Genomic DNA, 21,280 nt, shown 5'->3' with positions numbered 1-21,280 from the left:
AGGGACTGTTTCTTTTTTTTTTTCTTTGTAGCCTCAACACCTAGCATAGGATCTGGTGCACAGCAGTTGCTAAATAAATGCACATGGAACTGACAAATTATAACATCATGTCCCTTCTAATGAGATGGATCAGGGAAGATGTCTGTCTGAATGGAGGCAGGAAGCCCAGGTACCACAATATCTTCCCCAGCAGAAACCTAAAAATAGCACTAGACTGAATAATCATCAAGAAATTCAACGAGAAAATATAGTTAAGTAACTTCATTCATGACAGAACTGCAGAAAAAAAATCAGTTAGAAATCCAGTGACGATGGAAAAGAGGCTTGACAGAAAAGTCAGTGCCATGCCACGCAAATCAGATAGCAGTCTTGAGAAAAGCAACCTAGCGACAGCCTGGAGACTTCAAGGCTCTGTATCTGGAGGGAGTTTATGAAGGGAAGGCTCCTTTAAGAAAGACTCAGGGGAAGTCAGAAATTGATACCTTGGACATTGGAAGCCGTCAAGAACAGCAACAACTAGTATTGTACTTCAGTGTTGGTATTAGGACCCTTCTGGCCCGGGGGCTCCAAGGCCCCTAACACCATAGAGAGCTCTGAAAATCAAGCACTCTGAACCTCACAGAAAAAAGGGAGCATAACCATGGGAGGCAGAGCTCAGCAGAGGAACTCAGGTCACCACCCATGTGAAGACCAAACAGAGTTAACTCTCTCAAGACTTAAGGTGGAGTCTCGCCCTGGCACAAAGTCTTAATTTAAGAACTAAGGTTGGGAGATATGAGTAAACTAAAAAAGACATTGGCAACGATAAAAAAAATCATTGTAAGCGCAGCTAGGTGGCACACTGGATAGAGCACCAGCCCTGGAGTCAAGAGGACCTGAGGTCAAATCCAGCCTCAGACACGTAACACTTACTAGCTGTGTGACCCTGGGCAAGTCATTTAACCCCACTGCCTAGCCTCCAAAAAAGCAAAAACAAAAACTGAAAAAAACCCCATTATAAATCCACAGATAACCTAAAAATTTAACCTAGAAGGAGAGAATAATTCCACAATTAGAAACAGAGACACCAAGAAAAACTGGATTTTCCTTAAGGACTATGTAAGTACCCAGAAAAAATTATTAAAGAGAGAAAAAAAATGACATGCCTTTTTTGGAATGGCTCCATAGCCAAAGAGCCTCCTCTTTATCACAATGGTAGCTGATCAGAACCAGTTACAGAATGTCTATGCAGGTTTCACAGTCTGTCCCTCCAAGACACTTCCCTCATGTGTTTTTGTGAGTCTTTCAGAAGTAGCTCCCTAGCTTCCTCCACATGGAGAGATGCCAGCTTCTCCCTGGTGTCCTCCATGTGGAGATGTGCCATATCCCCGTTGCAAGTATTTCTTATGAAAATACCAGAGCTCAATAGGAACTTTGAAATATAAACATGAGAGACCAGAGAAACCTAGAAAGGTAAATTTATTTGAGCAACTGAAAGGAATTATATGATGATGCAGTACCAACATTCTAATAAAGGGAGAAGAAATAAATGTTCCTTCTGAACCGTAATGTCTTCAAAGGGCAGTTAGGGAGTTAAATAAGAAAAAGAGAAGTCTCAGGGATGAATTGTTCTCTTCTGATGGCTTTAATGGAGGAAAGAAAAGAAAGGGCAAAAGGAGTAGAGTAGAATATGGAAAGGGGATGTACTACGTATATTGTTTTCTTTGCTTATTTCACTCTGCAGAAGTTCACATACATATTTTCATACTTCTCTATATTCATCACATACATAATTTATTTTTATTTATTTTTAGTTTTTAACATTTACTTCCATAAGATTTTGATTTCTAAATTTTCTCCCCCTCCTTCCCCTTCCCTAAGATAGGGTGAAATCTGATATAGTCTCTACATATACATTCATATTAAACATATTTTCACATTAGTCATGTTGTAAAGAAGGATTAGAACCAATGGGAGAAAGCATTAGAAAGAAGAAACAAACAAACAAAAAAGAGAGCACATAGTATGCTTCAATCTGCATTCAGACTCCATAGTTCTTTCTCTGGATGTGGATAGCATTTTCTATCATGAGTCTTTTGGAGATGTCTTAGATCCTTGCATTGCTGAGGACAGTCAAGTTAGTCATTGCACAATGGTGCTGTTACTGTGCATCATTTCTTACAACACAGTAATATTTCATCACATTCATGTACCACTCTTTGTTTAGCCAATACCCAGTGGGTGGACATCTACTTCGTTTCCAGTTCTCAGTGATCACAAAAAGTGCTGCTATAAATATTTTGGTGTATACAGGGACTTGCTTCTTATCAATGGCTTCCTTGGGGTATAAGCCCAGTAATGGAGTCTCTGATTTAAAGGTATGAAAGGGTATGTTTTTTGATTCTCTTCTTTTAGGTTGTCCTTCAATTCTGTGCATTTGCACTCCCAATCTATTGCTTTCTTCTGATTCTTTGTTGAGACTTGCCATCTCAGATTCCAGTTTTTCTATTTCCCCCTTTTTTTTTGCTGTGCCGGTCATAAATTCTGCTCTCACAATTCTCATTTCTCCCTTGATCCACTCAGGAACAGTATATTGTGGTTCTACACTCTTCTCTCATTCCACAGGAGCCTCAGTTTCATCAAGTGTTGGATCATTTTCCTTTGTTTTGCAATATTTATTCATAGATGCCTGAATTAATTTACTATTTTTACTATAATTTCCTTCTGTCAATGATTTTCCTGTTGATTTATTTGGTTATGTTGAAGGTCTTTGAGTTCTCCTTCCTGAAATCTTTGGTTAATTTCAGTCCTGCCCCACCCTCCCCCGATTTTCCCTTGTTACTTTCTGACTGTTCCCTTCTGATGATGGTTTACTTAAGGATGGATAACCTCTTCCTTCATAAGTCCAAGTTTTTCCATATTTTTCTAAGTCTACCAACTTGTCATTTTCTATACTACAACAATATTCCATCCTCATATTGTCTGATTATTTTAAACAGTCTAAAACAATATTAATATGCTGACATATAGTGTAATTTCCCCATTTTTCTCATGATTAAATCTCTTTTAGCTTTAACTTTGTCTAAGATGATTACTAGCTGTTTTTTTCCTAATAAATTCTACTCCTGATCTTTATGTTTATGTATCTCGTATTTCTTATACCTCCTGACTCCTCTACTTTACATTTACCCACTACCTTGTCCTCCTATTACTTAACCTACCTCCCTTCCAAGGACCCCTCTCGTATCTTCCCATACCCCACCATATCCCATCACCTCACCCTCCCCTCTAATAATCTCCCTTATCCTCTCCCCATTCCCTATCCCCTTAAGCCTTTTATTTCTTTCTGAATTTGGAAGACTTTTACACCCTTCTAAAGATATATGTTTTGTTCCCTCTTAAACCTATTCCCTATGAAAGTAGGGTTCCAGAAGTACCAGTCCTCCTCCCCCATCTAATGCCTCTGTGTTAGTTCTTCCGCTCACACCTCATTTTTATAAAATAATTCCTCTTTTTACCTGTTCCTAAACGGTTTTACTTTTTAAAATAATTTCATACTCAGGTCTACCCCCATCCTTTTTACGAACTACTCAAATACTAATAACAATCTTAGACATATGTTTTACATTTCCTCATATAAAAGGTAAACAGTCTGTCTGTATTTAGTCCCTTGTAATTAGTCTTTGATATATTCCTTATATTTCTCTTGGATCTTATATGTTAAAATCTTTTATTAAGTTCAGGTTTTTTTGTGAACAAAATCCTGAAAGTCTGACAATTCATTAAATATCCCCCCCTCCCCCATTGAGGATTATGCTTAACTTTGCTGGGTATGATACTTTTGGTCACAACCCCAGTTCTTTTGCTCTTTGACATATAGTGGTCCAAGACCGTAGGATTTTAGCGTCGCTGCTGTAAGGTCTTGTGTGATTCTAATTGTGGCACTGCCATATTTAAATTGTTTTTTTCTTGTTGCTTGTAATATTTTATCCTTGAGCTGGGGGTTTTGGAATTTGACTATTATATTTCTGTAGGTTTTCCTTGTAGAGTCTCTTTCAGGTGAGAGTTTTTCTATTTCTACTTTCCCCTCTTGTTCTAATGCTTCAGGACAACTTTCTTTAATTATTTCTTGCATTATTGTATTGATTCTTTTCTTGATTGCAACTGTCAGGCAGTCTGATTATTCTTATGTTTTCTCTTCTTGATCTGTTCTTTAGATCAGTTGTTTTTCTTAAGATGCTTCAAATTCTCTTCTATTTTTTCATTCTTTATATTTTGTTTTATTATTTCTTGGTCTCATAACTTTGCTGGCTTCCCCTTGCCCGGTTCTAATGTTCAAGGAGTAATTTGCTTCCTTAATATTCAGGATCTCCTTTTCTAATTGGTTGACTTTCTTTTCATAATCTTCTTGTTTTTCTTGGATTATTCTTATATTTTAAAACAATTTTCCTCAACTGCTCTCACTTGATTTTTGAAATCTTTCTATGAGTTCTCTTTGGGCAGGTGACCATTTGATGTTAGTTACTCTTTGGGACAGGAGAGGCTTTTTTTGCTTCAGTGTCCTCCTCTGCCCAGTCTTCTCTATTCCCATAGTAACCTTCTATGGTTGGATTCTTTCTCCTTTGCCTGATCTTTTTTTTTATTTGTAGCAGCTTATTTTTGTAATCACCTCTAGTCCTGGGCATTGGGTAATGCTGTCTCTGGCCTCAGGTCCTTCTTCAGTTCTCCCCTTTAGCTTGGAAGCAAAACCAAGAATTCCATTCTCCTCTAAGTGCCTACAGCCAGCAGCTTCTGGCCCCAATGCTTCTGCACTGGTCAGGTGTGTGCTGTTTCCTTCTTGCCCAGTGCCAGGTCTCAGCAGCATAGCTAGGTCTGGTGTTCCTTATTAGCAGAGGTTCTCTCAATCCTCCCTGACTCAGATGCCTGAGTCTCGATACTGACTAGGAAGTGAAAGTTCCTGTGCCTGGGGCTCAGGGTATCTCCCAACCCAGTTAGCCCCAGAGCTTGCCTCTTGCTGTTTCAGCCTGGAGGTGTGTACTCTTCATAGGGACTGAACCTGGATCCTGGGATTTTTCTTCAGATCTTCTGTGATTGTCCCAGGAGAACCACTGCTCTATATTTGTCCTGAGGTGCTATATTATCTTGTTTGTGGGGGAAATGTACAGAGCTTAGAATTTTCTGATCTACTCTGCCATCTTCCCAGAATCTTCTCCCTAGATCTTTCCATATTTCTCTGAATTCCTCGCTTTTGTAATTTCCTAATAAGCAATAATCTTCTTCACTTTAAATAAAAGTTTTAATCTAATGCTGAATGTCGGGGATACTGTAAAGTACTCATTGGACTGATGGCTTCTGAGGTCTCTCCTATCTATGAGATTTTATGATTCTGAGATTAGCCTGCCTACAATGTAAAGACATTATTCAGAATAGTGAGAAAACATAGTTGGAGATCCAGGATTAGGCTAGATTGAAGACAGATGTGAGTGGATGTTGATTGGTGGCTCTACTGTCATGGATGAAGAATACTTTGTTATAAAATTTTTGACAGGTCTTTTTGATTTTTGTCCATCTATTGTCCTTTCAAGTCTAATCCTTAAAAACACTCCAGATGATCCTCAAATTATTAATATCAAGTAACAGTCATGGCGAAAAAATTGGGACGTATATGTTCACTAAAGGAGTTAGACACTGTTATGAAGGATGTAGAGGGCAGAGTACATATTGAAGAGGAACTCACTGTAGAGGATGAGGTCTTGCAAATGACACTGAGCTGCTTTTTTAAAATCCAGAAACTGCTAAATGTAATCTGTAATCACTCAAAAGAATTCAGCCTAACCTTCTGCACAGGAAAAATCAAGTGAATGAGAATGGTTACAGTTCTTACTATTCTACATATTTGAATAGATAGATCATACAGGTAGCATTTTGTATAAATACTGAAGCTAGACAATGTACTAGGAATATAATAGAAAAAAGAGAGCAGTGTTTTCAATGACCCTAAACTTCCCCCTGAATCAAAGGCCCAGTCTTTTTAACATCAATATATTTCTGGTGATGCAATATGGATGGTGAATCACGTAATACTATAATCACCAAAAAGACAATGGAGAAACATACAGTGGACTGTGTGTAAGACGCAGCTTATCATCAACAAAGAACTATGCCAGAGAATTATTATAAAGGATATTATCAGAGATGTTTCTGGCTAGAAACATCTGGTAACACAGTGCTAACTAGAGATAACTAAAGGACAACTTGTGTATATCATAGGTAACCATGTGCAATAATGTCAAGAAATCTAGAGGAAAGGCCCTTACCATGTTGGGAGGATCCCTTGTAGAAGCTTTATGGGAAATTACGGGCACGAGGTATTAATAGGTTATTATCTGCATTGTTTGAGGAATTATTGACATTAGTGAGCTATAGCTCTATCAAAGCATATCCTTTAAAACACCTTCTTTAAGGCAAAAGAGAGTATAATTACCCTTAGTCCAACGTCAGCTGTATATACCCAAAGCATGTTTCCATATTTCTGTACATATATTTTAATTAGAAATGTATTTTTCTTAGTTCAATTATTAATAGGATCTTTGAGGGACTGTTTTTTTTTCTATTCTCAATTAGTGCCTCCCCCTGCTCCTGCATACCTTTGGATTTCATAACATTTAGCAATGTAATTTGTGAGTACTCAATTAATTATGATGACACTGGCGTTTCATTGTGTAAACAAAGATATTTATGTGAATGTACCATAGACTTCTGACTGTGGTGTGCCATATCTGTTATAGATGCAGAAATGAACACAATTATGTTAAGCTATGTTCATACTACAACCTAAGATTAATTTAGCATATTTATTTACAATAATATGTTTCATTTTTCTTTCTACCATAATATGAATAATCCCCTTATGTTTTTGATTTTCACATAGTTATTAACTATTTATAGACAGTATTATAGACAATAAGCAAGGTCATTCACTGACAGACTACAATAAGTGGGCATTACTCTAAACCTATGATTCCTTTGTTAAAATGTTCTAGCAACAATATGGACTTTATCCTTTCTCAAAAAAGATTTTGATGCCATTTTTCCCTAGGCAGGCCTAGAGGAGTGTGCATCAAAATGAATCTTCCATTAAATAAAAAGCTTCCAAGAAGATATGCTACTACATAATGTGCTCTTTAAATCTGACAATAAGTCATTGGCATACTTGCAAAAAGTTGCTTTTCCTTAGTTCCGTCAAAGTGATTTTGCCATTCCAGGATCTGTTGACTGTGTAGAATATTCTCTGAATAACCTGTGATCAAAAATGAAAGCAAGATAATATAAAATACATAATTAAATATTAAAGGCTGTCCTAGGAATTAAACCAACTGGAAAAATCAATTAACTAAAACATTCAAAGTAATTTCTAGTCATATTAAATATGACACTTTTGTACAGATTCCTCTTTTCCCAAATTACATATTTCTATCATATATATTGCTGAGGGAATAAAGAATTCAATACCATTTACATGCTTATCTTTCCCATGTTATTATATATATATATATATCTCAATGCTCTAGACTATCATTCATGTATTACATGCCTGAGTCATGAATGTAGGGAGGAAGATGAGATAACAAACATACATTACTTATTAGTAGGTGGCAGTCTAGATGAAGGGGGCTAGGTTTCTAGTCTTCAAGAATTATTCAGCTAGGTTTCTAGTCTTCAAGAATGCTTTTATATGAAAATGTGGATTCCCTAATAAGAATTAAACATTTTAAGCAATGAGAGGTATCATGGTGCAGTAAAGGGCTGGCCCAGGAAGACCCGGGTTCAAGTGCTGCCTCTGTGACCCTGGGCAAGTCACTTAACCCCTCAGTACTCAACATATCTCTGATTTTTAATTGTAGATAAAGTACTAACCTACATTGGCTGCAAGCATTTTTCATCCGTGATTTATTCTATTAATAAAATCACAGGCCTAGTCTTCATCACAATCCTAAGCAACATTGTAGTTATAATCTAGTCTTTTATCAGGAATCAGTAGATATAAAATACTGGATAGGAGTTTGGGGATAAAGTATTGATTCAGAGGAGGGTTATCTGGGGTTGTATTTGTTGGTACAAGGAGGGTATAAAGAAGGTGGGAAGATACCACACCTGTTTCAATTTTTTTCTAGGGCAAAATTGTTATCCACTGAATCTACCTGATTCCCATTTGACTCAATAGAAGCAGTGCCTTAACAATTGCAGGGAAAATAAGAGCAATTTAATTAGTTTTATATTTGCTTGTGTGCTATGATTTTTATCCTAATAGGCAAAGGTCTCATATTTAAATCTTATACCCCAGGTCATTGTGGTATCATGGGAATCCTCTTTTTAGATAGGTATGGAATAAGGAGGAAGGTAAAGTTAGAGGAGATGGTATAATCCCACAAAGCAAAGTTCAAATACAAGGTGCCTCCTAAATCTTACGGAAGTTTTAAGCTATTAAAAGCTATTAATGCTTAGTACTGCTTTAGGACTTTTGGGACACATTGTACAATGTCAGAGTAGAAGAAAAACTAAGAATGAAAAGATATGGTATGTGACTGAGGCACTCTAAGATTACTTATTTAAACGAGCTAGAGATGTCAAAAATGGGAAATGGATAAAAGAATAGCTATTGACACAGCCTGTAACCATTTCCTATATAAATCTTTAATGTAAATCAGTAACCATAATGAAGAGCCCCAAATATCCTAGAAACTTTCTTTGCTAGCAAATAACTTCTCTGTGATAAGAAGATAAATGTAGACACCAAGGGCAACACTGCATTAGAACAAAAACTAATTTGTAAAATCTTACCTAAATAAAATGGTAGATTATGAGCATATGATCAATGATTTCATCTGTATAGGTACTGCTTTCCACACTGAAGATAAAAAACCCAACTGTGTCTGCTAGTTCTGTGAAATTCTTGTCCGCTGCCTGAAATAAATCCTCTACAGGGGTCCACCAAATATGCTGGGGGAAGGGGTGTCCTTTCTGATCTACTGTCAATGCACAGATACTGATAAAGTATTCCAACTGTCAATTAGTTACCCCTCACTCTTACTACATGATCAAGCTATCCCTCTCTCTCATCATTCATTTCCCTTACGACATCTTTGATGCCACTTCTGTGCAATTCCTCATCAGTAATACGTTGAAGCCTCTTCACCAAACACCTCTCCATTATTCTTTGGGCGACTAACAACATTAATTCTTTGGAGATTGTGGAAATCTGTGATTCACAACAATGCTATTTAACCAGAAATATGTTGATGTTGGAAAGACAGACATTTGTTTCAGAGAAAAGCCTGAGTTTATTAAAAGCACTGTGCATTTTACCAAATGTAATCCAGACTACTTTTTTCCTCCTATTCGATTATGGGATCACTTCATTATATAATGGCAATGTTTGTCCAAGTTATATGCACTCATAAACCTGCTTTATGGATTATTCATCCAATTACCTATCACAGAAAGAATAGTAGGCATTCTTCATCTACTTGTTTTTTCTGCATGGACAATCAGACCAAACTCTTAAGTAATTACGGATCTTATTTAGGAGGCTCAACAATATTTGATTAACTGTATCATCTGTGAACAAGAGAATCTGGGTCAAGTACTGGACAGCCTAATGATAATGGCAAACATTTTGGGAAACATTATTTTTTACCTCTGTTTTATGCCTTGTTTAATATTAACAGCTATAGGGCTGTTGAATAAAATAGCCATCTTACATCTTTCAAGGAATCTTATATAATTTTAACAATATATACTTAAATGCATACATCTACATATATACGACACATTGTTGAGGAAGAGCATTTAAAAGGCAATTTTGTTCTATTAAATCAAATGATATTTTTTTGGGGGGGGTGGGCCAATAAACACTAAGCACAGTAGGATCTTGCATTCTGGATACTTTTTAGTTAATTTTATGATTGTAAAAGTATAGTCTATTGTAGAATATTGCTTGCAAAAGTCTGTATTTCCTTTTCGTATATTCATCAAAGGAAGATGTGCTTTATGTTTGTGTAGCTTCTCATAAAAATTTGGTAGAAGTGGGAAAATGAGCATATAGGTTAGAGGTTATTTATATTTTTTCAGTCACTAAATCCTGGGTAAAAATAAATGCTGAGATTTTTTCCCAACATCTTAGGTATCTCACACTTTTTCAGCTACCTTCTTCAATGCCTGCAAAACTATACTGATCTCTTCTGTGTCTACTTGGGCTAGTTCAGCTATTTTCCCCACTTTGTTTTAAAACACAATTTCTTCTTCCTTATGTACCATATCTGGGACTGTGATATTATATTTCCACTAGAGTGGTTCTTCCAGCCTTTATGGTGAAAAAGTTTTGGTTTAGGAGTCTATAATTATTTCCATTTTTCATTTGCTTGTTGTTGTCTTTTCAATTTCATTCTTTATTTTTGGATGACAACCTAGCTGGGTCTCTCTTGAAGCTTTTTTTTAAACATGATTATTCTCAATAGCTTCTCACTGTTTTATAAGTAGATAATGTCCACAGTTTTTTGCTACACTGCTTTGTAAGACTTTATATTCTAAATCTGTATTGCTCGTCTGCTATAACCCTCTATTTGGCAAGGAGACATGGGTTTGCTGGCTAAGGTGGTTTCTAGACCAATTTGGGTTTCTTTTTATGACAACTGAAAATCCAGAAAATATTAGAAAAGACTGACCTATATATCTACTTTTACTTTTGTATTAAATCTTTATGAAAATAATCTACATATATACTGAGGGTATCCTTGATGAAACTATAAGAAGGGAGAGGGTAGGCTTTTGTAAACAATACTGTATAGCAGACCACATTTTCAGAGTCATACAGGTGATTATATGGTGCAAAGAACATAAAGATTTTGTTGTGCTTATTGTCTGTTGATCATAAAAAAGCCTTTGATTCCTTAGTGCAAAATGCCACCATAAAGGCTTCTTTAAGAGAGTTCTCCAAGGTATATGTTAAATCATACATGATTCCTTGGTACATGTAACAAAATAAATAAAAAACCTTGATTATTAACTGAATTGCTGAAGGTGTTTGCCACTGTAGTGGAGGCACAGAGTCTAAAATATTTTGAAGAGTTTTGTATAAAAGGTAGTTTTTGAGACTAACATTGTACTTATATCAGAGTCCTGGAATAATGCAGAGATTCCTAAATGAGCACTCAAAACCTAACTATTTACAGAGGAAAAAATAAGTGGATGAATATTGTCTCTTGTTTAAAGGTCTTCTTAGCCTGTGGTCTGTGAACTTTTTTTTTTTTAAAAACAACACTTTGACAATTGCATTTCGATGTAATTGGTTCCCTTTGTAATCCTATGTATTTTATTTTATGCTTTTAAAATTTTATTTTGAGAAGGGTCCATATGCCTCCCCAGAGTGTCAAAGGGATCCATGGCATGAAAAAAGTCAAGAGCCCATCTAGACTATAATATGCAGTTGGACAGACAACCCATAAAGCTGGCTCATTAGTACACATGGCAAATCTTGGTCAGTTATTGTAGCTGAACAATGAATTGGGTCTAGAATTGAATAGTACGAATGTGAGTTGGAAGGAATTTGGGAAATTATTTAGTTCTTTTAATTACTCCACGCTTCTCCCTACTTTTTTTCTTAGCAAGTTATTATTTTTTTGATGATGCCATATGGCAGCAAATAACACTTGATAGCTAGCATTTAAACAGTGCTTTAAAGTTTGCAAAGCTTTTTATATGTTATTATTATTATTATTAATAGCTAACATTTACATAACATTCACTATGTGCCAAGCACTTTACCATGATTATCTCATTTGATCCTCATAACAACATTGGGAGGGAGGTGCTACTATTACCTTCATTTTATAGATGAGGGGACTGAGGATGAGAGAAATTAAATGACTTGCCTAGAATCATATAACCAGTAAGGGTCTGAGGCTGGATTTGAACTCAGGTCTTCTTGATTCCATGCCTAGTGCTACATCCACTGTGATAACTAGATGCTGCTTCATGGAATATTACAATCTCTAAGGGATCAAAACTGCAGATCACCTAAAAAGTAACTTAGAGATACATGGTGAGTGCATGGTAAGCTACCTACTGGCGCCGATGAATTAGCAAGGAGAAATGGTGAAAAAATATCTGTGAAATGGATAGCTGAAAAGGAGATGGCTCAGTTGTACACAAAGAGTGAGGAATAATAAATGGACGGCCCACGTATTTGGCTGGTACCCAAGAGATTTAAAAGCAGGTCCTTCATGTAGTCAGTGGGCCCTCTTGGGGACTATTTGACATGGAGAAGACCCGCACAGGATAAGGCAGCATGCACAGGTTTTGACCTATTTGGTGAAAGACAATGGCCATAAGAATTAGATCACAAATCTATTGAAGAACATAACAAGGACTGATATACTCTCATTTTCTTTTAGAAACTTTTAGTATAATACAACATCCTTCTTTATCAGACTTACTAGTTTTGGGTTTTAATTAGATTTTTCTTAATGCCATTTAGTGACGCTTTTGATTGTCACCATTTGGCAGTGGCATGGTAAACTGTAGGCCAGGCTTTTATCTTTTCTATGTTTTCTCTAAGCAACACATTGTTGCTGATTATTAGTCCATTCTGTTACTCTCAAATTTTACTGAGGGAAATTACAGTTTCTTTAATACCTCAACTCCTATGAATTCCATTTCATCTGTACTTTATTCATTTACCACAGTAACACTCTATACCTCATCATAATGCCAAAACATACAAAATTCTGAACTCTGAAGCTCCCCTTTCTTGTCTTTCCACTCCCTTATTTCTGTCATGCCTATTTTTGCCCACATCATGACTTTATTCTTAGATTGCTCCATATTCTCCTAGTTGGTTAATCTTATTATGGTCTCACTTTGCTCTCTACTCTTTCTTGACCCATTTCTTTCATCTACCAGCTCTGAGACCTGGCCTCCCTGTGGCAACAATGCTTCCCTTGTCATTCTTTTTAGCACTTGCTATATGTTTTCTCACAGCCCTGGATATGTTGGTCTTGGATAAGGAGTCAGATTATTCCTTGCCCCCCATTACCATTTCCAGAGTCTCCCTTTGCTTTCATTACTCATCAATCTCTCTTCATTTGAATACAATAAAAACTTTCCACCCAGTAATGATGGCAGCTGGTTGTATACCCCATATCATCCTCTCTCTTTTCTTGGCAAATTCAGTACCTGGTTCACCATCTTTCTCTCTTCCCCACAACTCTTTCCTTTATTCCAAGGGACTCCAACATTCCTACTGATGCTCTCTCTAAGTCCTTAAGTTCCTAATTCTTTAGTCTTCTTAAATCCTGTGACCTACTCCTTTATTCCTCCTCAGTTACATATAATGGATTTCATCATTACCCATGAGTGTTCCATTTCCTTTTAATTAGAAACTTTGACATTCCTCTTATAATATCCATCATCTCCTCTCTCCCCTCTGACCATCAAGCAAAGTACAAATTATTTATTATTAAAAATCTGGTTCCAACCTTGACTTTGCAGCATCATCTCATTCTACTCCACTCTACTTCCAGCCAAACTGAACTTTTCACTGTCTACTATGCTTGCTCAGTCTTCTCTTATATCTATGTCTTTGTACACAGCATCATTCACATCTGGAATCATCTCCATCTCTTAGAGGCTCATTATTTTAGGTTCCAGTTGAAAAGTTCCATTTAGCCCTCATTCCTCTCCCCCCACCCCCGAGAGTTTGATAGTCCTGTCTAAAATTTTTCATGGTACTTCATCTGGACTTCTTCTTTGTACTTATTTCATGTTCTCTTTCTTAAAAATAATTTATGTACATTCTTTTATACTATTAAAAGAGTTTCTTGAGGATCTGGGTCTGTACCATATCTATTTTTGTAACCTAACAGCTAATACAGCACCTCATATACAACAAGTAGATAACTGATATTTTTTGAACTGAATAGTGCTAATGCTATTAACTTTTTTCAGCAGGTGAGGAAATTAAGGCACAAAGAGATTAAGTGATTTGCCTGTGGTTACAGAGCTGGTGGCACTCAAACTGAAGTCATCTGAATCTCAGTCCAGTATGTTTTCTACTATACCAGTGGTTCCCAAACTTTTTAAGTATAAGAATATCTTTTTAAAATAAGGTTTTTTTTGAAGAAGCCCACATTGCAGTAATTGCTCTGTTATTTACTGATTGAGAAAATATGATACAAACTAGTATGAACTCAGTAATCCTTTAAAATATTTGTCACAAGAGCATGTACATATTTATTTATTTATTTTTGGTGAGGCAATCGGGGTTAAGTGACTTTCCCAGGGTCACACAGCTGATAAGTTTCAAGTGTCTGAGGCCGGATTTGAAATCAGGTCTTCCTGATTCCAAGGCCAAAGCTTTATCCACTGTGCCACGTAGCTGCCCTGTACATATTACTTTAAAAAGTCAAACATGTATGTAAAACATTATTTATGGAGGTGTGCTTTCTTATTTATATCAAACCATTTAATGAGGTGGGTTCCTGGAAATAACTCTAAATTCCTCCCCTTCCTTGCCTTTGCCTTGTACTCCTTAGTCTCCAGATTCTGGGAATCACTGAACTTCATTATCTTGCTTCTTTCTGTTTAAAGTCTCTGGGCACTGGGATCCTACTTAACTCTTTTCTAAACCTTTTGAAGTCCGTTTAACATCTAAAATATGTTTGACTATAAAGAATGTTTCTTTCCTATTATGAATTTCAAAATGATGTGGGCATTGTCCCCACTCTCCCTCCTCCCCAAGGTTTTCATCACTTCTACACCACTCACTGATTCTTCCCTATTGATTAGAATGAAATACAGACTAGCAATTTATCTACTGCTTCTTTTATATTCTGAGAGGTGAAACTGCCAGCAAGTCGAGAATTTTTCAGATGCTCTGCCTTTAAGAGAATTAAACTTCCAGGTGATGGTTGGATAGTTGAAATTTCCCATCACTGCTACAGCTAACCTCTGTGTCCATTTTGTAATCTGCACTAGGGTAACACCATCCATATCCTCTACAGAGCTAGGTGGTCTGTAGTATCTTTCTGCAACCACAACACTTCCATTATCCTTTGTATTCTCAACACAAACACTCTCTATTATGCGTTCAGGCTCAGAATTACATATTTCTATAACAGTTGTTTCTCTTCTTGACATTCAGGACTATTACCTTCCTCATTTCTTAGACTTGTTTCTTTTGAACAAAGTATATCCCTGTATTCCTATAATTTAACAATGTCTTCTCTAAGTAATGTCTTCATTTGGAAGTTCACTGGGAAATCCCAGAAAAGGAAATTCTAAATTTTCTTTTGTTTCTATTAATGATTTTCTGCTTATTCTAGATTTTTTGCTTTAGGTGGCATTTTAGGTGGCTCTCCTCTGATTAATGAATAAAGTAAAAATTCTGGTAAAATCTATTACTAATATGAAAAACAGAAGCTACTGAAAACAGGAGTGCACAATGCCTGTGGGAAAAGGTTAAGTGGAATACAGTGAATTATTACTTTTGGAGGATATACCAACCACAGCTGCTAGTTGGTGACTGCTTGTATTAGAAGCATGGGAGATGGGAGCAGTAGCTTGAGGGACACCAGGGAGACAGGCAGGCTTTTAAAGATCCTTCCCAAGAGTTCTGTGATCAGGAAAAGAACTCTGGCAAACAGGTTTAGGAAACCCTAACAAACTAGTAAATAAGACAAAGAGACTGCTGCCACAACCAACAGCTATATACTATATTTGTGCTTTTATCTAAAAATCTTAATTTATACTTTCTGCAAATGCATGTTGCCCTTCTTGCTGGAGGAAATGGGTAAAAGGGCTTATTAAAGAGAGAAAATCGTTCTTAGAATGGAAAAAAATCTAGGAAGATACCTAGAAAGAAAAAGATTCTAAGAAGAGGAAGGAAACCAGCTACACAATAAGGTGGGTAAGTGCAAGTACTTGGCAAAGTAGAGGAAGAGAAAAAAAATAACATTTTTATAGCACATATCTAACAGACCTTTGGAAAATAAATTTCAAAAACTTCAGAAAAAAAGATAGATGAGACTCTTAAAAGGGGATACAGCTCAAGAGGAATAAGAGATTCTTAAAAAAATACAATTTTGGTTATACAATGTCGAATGTTGAATGTCAAATAACCTCAGTGAGAAAGAAAGGGGGAAGCCTCTCAATAAACAAACGTGCCTGCACAAGAATATCTATAAGAACAGTGAACTAGGTGAAAGGAGGTCTAGCCTGTAGAAAAGAAGATTAAAGAGAAATTCCAGAGCTGCATTAAAATACCTGAAGAGGTGCCAAGGAAGAAAAATGAATAAATTTGCTTTTTGCTTCTATGGAAGGCAGAGCTACTTAATATTAGTGGGTGGGAGTCATAGGGAGGCACACTTTGACTCAATAAAAGAAAGAACCTTTTAACATCTAGAACTGCTCAATAGAGGAATGGATTTTTTTGTGAAGTAGTAGTCCTTTTTCTCTAGAAAATATTTTAGCAGAGCCTGGATAACCATTTCTTTTTTTTGGCTAGGCAACAGGGTTAAGTGACTTGCCCAGGGTCACACAGATAGTAAGTGTTATGTGTCTCAGTCCAGATTTGAACTCAGGTCCTCCTGAATCCAGGGAATGACCATTTTTTCAGGGACATAATAGAAAAGATTTCTACATCAGGCAGAAATGGATCAAATTCATTAGGGCATGCCTAAAATTTCCTAGAGAAAAAAAAGAAAAGCATTCTTGGCTCAGATATGGTTTTATATACATGAAAAAGAAGAAAAACTATCAGTTTAGTCCAGATATTTCAAGTACAGTCTACCTAATTAATGAAGAAGGCAAGTGAACTTTTCAAGACTAAGGAGATTGTTTGGCAGGGAGATCAAGACTTTTTCCATCTGGGCAAATATGGTCTGCAAAATAGGACTAAAGCCATGTGCCTTTCTTAGCACTGTCCTCAGAGGTCACCTATTTTGTCTCTGAAACTTGATGCCCATCTTCATCTGTAATTAAAAATAATTGATTAATTAAATGTTACTTGTTTATATATTTTATCATTTTTACTAAATTGGGGGTGGGGATCATGTTTGTCAGTATACAGAAGATGCTTGATTCACTAAAAAATAAATCTGTGTGAAAGTGAAAAGTGTAATAAAAATGTGCTATGTAGTTCTGAATATGCTTTTTTTTCCTTTTTAGGCAGTTGGGGTAAGTGACTTGCCCAGGGTCACACTGCTAGTAAGTGTCAAGTGTTTGGTCTGAGGCCGGATTTGAACTCAGGTACTCCTGATTTCACTGCGCCATCTAGTTGCCCCCTGAATATGCATTTTTGCATGATTAGTGTCCTTACCCTGGATGACACTTATCCATACTAACCTTTTCTGCTCTAACATTTAGTAATTAAATGAAATACAACCAACATTTTTAAAGCACCTACCAGGTGCAAACCATTGTGCTTAAACACTGGTGATATAAAGGTGAATAAGACCTTGTCCTTAAGACGCTTATTGGGGATGATAATATATGTACACAAATAACTATAGTAATAATAGAATATAAGTGCCTAGGAGAAGTTCATAGGAAATACCAGGAGAGATAATGAGGGAAGAGAGATCACTTCTGGCTGGGAGGCTCTGAAAAACCTTAATGGAGAAGATGTTATTTGACTTGGTCAGAACATTTTCTAGACAGACCTGTTGAATAACTTCTTCTTTCTTGTTTAACAATGCCTAAGTTCAGTGAAGTATCAATATTTAGGGAACAACATGAGATCTACCCCACAATTTTGCCTATTTGTCTCTACTTGATGGGCAAAAATTAATTAAGAATATTCACTGGCAATTTTAGTGAGATTTCTCATTCATATTGGCAGTAGTTTCACACTGCAGATGGAACACTTTTTTAAGTACTGGGAACATTTTAAAATGGTAACAGAGATAAAGTAAGTGATGGATTTAATCATATAGTATAATTTATTCCCACTTGGAATATCTGTTGCTTGTTACCCTTTTTAGAAGGATCTTAAAGGTTGAAATATTGGTTGATAATGTTAAAAAAAATGAGAAGCCAACCTACCGTAGTGATATAGCGGGAATGGAATTCTGGAGCATCCTTAAGGAACGTGAGGCCAGGGTGGGTATCCACTACATCCTGAAAGATCAAGCCAAGCAAAATGCAAAAAAACCATCTTTTTCTCTCATCATTTAATAATCTAAGTTGCTAGATGATGTTTTTGGTGATCAACAGCATTTTCAAGATCAAAATGTGATTTTCATGTTTTATAGAGCAAGGCCCAGGCCACACAATCATTGATTATAAGGATCATAGCACCCAGACTTATATTGGGAATGGACCTTAAGAAGCTATCAAATCCAGCCCCTTTCTAAGGAAACAGGCTAGAGATAGATGGTAAGTGATTTGCTCAGGGTCACCCAGGACCAATAACTGTCTGAGGCAGGATTCAAGCCCTGGTGTTCCTGACTCCATGTCCAGCATTCTTTTTTTTTTTTAAATTTTTATTAATTTATTTTGAATCATCAACAATCACTTCCATAAGCTTTTGAGTTTAAAATTTTTCTCCCCCTTCCTTTTTCCTTCCCTCCCTCCCTCCCCAAGACAGCACGCAATATACATTCTTATCAAACATATTTTCACATTAGTCATACTGTAAGGAAGAATTAGAACCAATAGGAGGAACCACAAGAAAGAGGAAACAAAACAAAATAGCAAATAGTATGCTTCTATCTGTATTCAAACTCCACAGCTCTTTCTTTGGATATGCATAGCATTTTCCATCATGAGGCCTTTGGAGATATCTTAGGTCCTTGTATTACTGAGAAGGGTTAAGTCTATCAATATTAGTCATTGTACAACATGGCTGTTACTGTGTACAACATTCTTCTGGTTCTGCTCACTTCACTCAGCATCAGACCATACAAGTCCTTCCAGGTTTTTCTGAAGTCGGCCTGGTCATCATTTCTTATAGCACAATAGTATTCCATTACATTCATATACCATAACTTGTTCAGCCATTCCCTAACTGAGGGGCATCCTCTCAATTTCCAATTCTTTGCCACCACAAAAAGAGCTGCTATAAATATTTTTGTACATGTGGGTCCTTTTCCCATTTGTATGATCTCTTTGGGATATAGCCCTAGAAGTGCTATTGCTGGGTTAAAGGGTATGCACATTTTTATAGCTCTTTGGGCATAGTTCCAAATTGCTCTCCAAAATGGTTGGATCATTTCACAACTCCACCAACAATGCATTAGTTTTCAAATTTTCCCACGTCTTTTCCAATATTTATCATTTACCTGTTTTGTCATGTTGGGCAATTTGATAGGTGTGATGTGGTACCTCAGGTTTAATTTGATTTCATTTAGAGTATTTTTTTCATATGACTATAGATGGCTTTAATTTCTTTATCTAAGAAAACTGCCTGTTCATATCCTTTGACCATTTATCAACTGGGGAATGACTTGTATTCTTAAAATTTGACTTATTCTCTATGTATTTTAGAAATGAGGCCCTTATCAGAGAGACTGGTTGTAAAAATTCTTTCCCATTTTCTGCTTCCTCTAATCTTGGTTGCATTGGCTTTGTCTGTGCAAAAACTTTTCAATTTAATGTAATCAAAATTATCCATTTTCCATTTCATAATGTTCTCTATCTCCTGTTTGGTCATGAATTCTTCTGTTCTCCATAAATCTGATAAGTAAACTATTCCTTGCTCTCCCAGTTTGCTTACAGTGTCAGCCTTTATATCTAAATAATAAACCCATTTTGACTTTATTTTGGTATATGGTGTGAGATTTTGGTCTATACCTAGTTTCTGCCATACTCTTTTCCAGTTTTCCCAGCAGTTTTTGTCAAATAGTGAGTTCTTATCCCAGATGCTGGGGTCTTTAGGTTTATCAAATCGTAGATTAGTATAGTCATTGACTACTGTATCTTGTATACCTAACCTATTTCACTAATCCACTACTTTATTTCTTAGCCAGTACCAAGTAGTTTTGATGATTGCTGCTTTATAATACAATTTAAGATCCGGAATGGCTAGGTCACTTTTCCCTGTATTTCTTTTCATTAATTCCTTTGATGTTCTGGACCTTTTGTTATTCCAAATGAATCTTGTTATTATTTTTTCTAGCTCTATAAAATAATTTTTTGGTAGTTTGACTGGTATGGCACTGAATAAGTTCAGCATTCTTTCCATTACACATCATATTACCTTTCTCATGTCAGTCACATCAGGGAAATTAGTCCAAAAGACTTTGGCAGAAACAATTAAAGATGAAGTCAGAAACAATCCAACTATAATAATTGTGCTCCCTAACCTTGGAGACATTAAGAAATCTTGAAAGAATACCTAAGCAGTTAGACATTTGTATGTGTGAAATTTTGTGTACTAGCTACTACCCATTAAAGAGAAGCAACAAAATAGACTATGCTTACATTATCTTTCTTTTTTTAAACAATGGTTTTGAATTTTGAACTTATTCCTATGGTCCTCACTGAAGATTGTTAACATGTCGAAAACTTAATAAAATGTGGTTGTATTTACTTTCTTATTGCCACCATATACCTTACTTTTATATGCTGCTTCTAATCTGTGGTAGGAATAGCAACCAAAAAATCAAAATGGTAAGAAATGTGTATAAAATAAAAGTAAGGATCTCTGAATAAATGAAGACATTTGTGGAGCAGTTCTCTAGTAAGGTTGGACTAACTTCCTCTGAGAAGGCATACATTGTTAAGGACCCTGGGAGTTGTATTTTTGTCAAGCTAAAAAGAGATCTGTTATCATGGGATCAGGACTGGAGGGTGGATCTTCTGATAGAGCTGAAGTTTAAAGAACTCTCTTTACAGGAACAGGAGGAGAGTTGGCATGAGTGCACAGTGGCAGTAGATAGACAACTTTCCTCTCATTTTTCTCCAGAAAGCCCTTTAAACTCCAGTTGTACCAGAAGCTCTGCCCCCAGTTCTGATCTCATGATGACAGTTCTCTCTTTTCAGCCTGACAGAAATACAACTCCCACAGTCTTTAACTTGGAGGAAGATAGTCTAGCCTGGCCAAAAGAGCTTTACACAGATGTGAAAAGTAAATAGAAAGAAATGGGGTTTTTTTGGTAGAGGAAAGGCAGATGTAGAGGTTAGGAAAACACTTGTACTGAAGGTAGGGTGAAGATAAGCCTTGATAACTTTTGTTAGGATTTCTAAAAAAGTAGAAGTGAGGACAGTGCAATACAGGCCTGGGAGATAGCCTGTGCAAAGACAC

The 21,280-nt window shown here is 36.3% G+C and overlaps 1 protein-coding gene across 1 annotated transcript in view; it reads right to left on the bottom strand.

Annotated features, from left to right (window-relative positions):
- PPP2R3A (protein phosphatase 2 regulatory subunit B''alpha) overlaps positions 1–21,280 on the bottom strand; it is a 135,748-nt gene that overhangs the window by 46,647 nt on the left and 67,821 nt on the right. The window contains 2 exon segments of the mRNA XM_020986095.2: positions 7,193–7,279; positions 18,079–18,153. Coding sequence (XP_020841754.1) covers positions 7,193–7,279; positions 18,079–18,153 — 162 coding nt within the window.

This window comes from Phascolarctos cinereus, unplaced genomic scaffold (genome assembly GCF_003287225.1).
Source record: "Phascolarctos cinereus isolate Bilbo 61053 unplaced genomic scaffold, phaCin_HiC Scaffold_726;HRSCAF=1367, whole genome shotgun sequence".
Taxonomy (NCBI): domain Eukaryota; kingdom Metazoa; phylum Chordata; class Mammalia; order Diprotodontia; family Phascolarctidae; genus Phascolarctos; species Phascolarctos cinereus.
The sequence above is the reverse complement of the archived record's forward strand: the minus strand, read 5'-3'. Positions and strand labels throughout refer to the sequence as shown.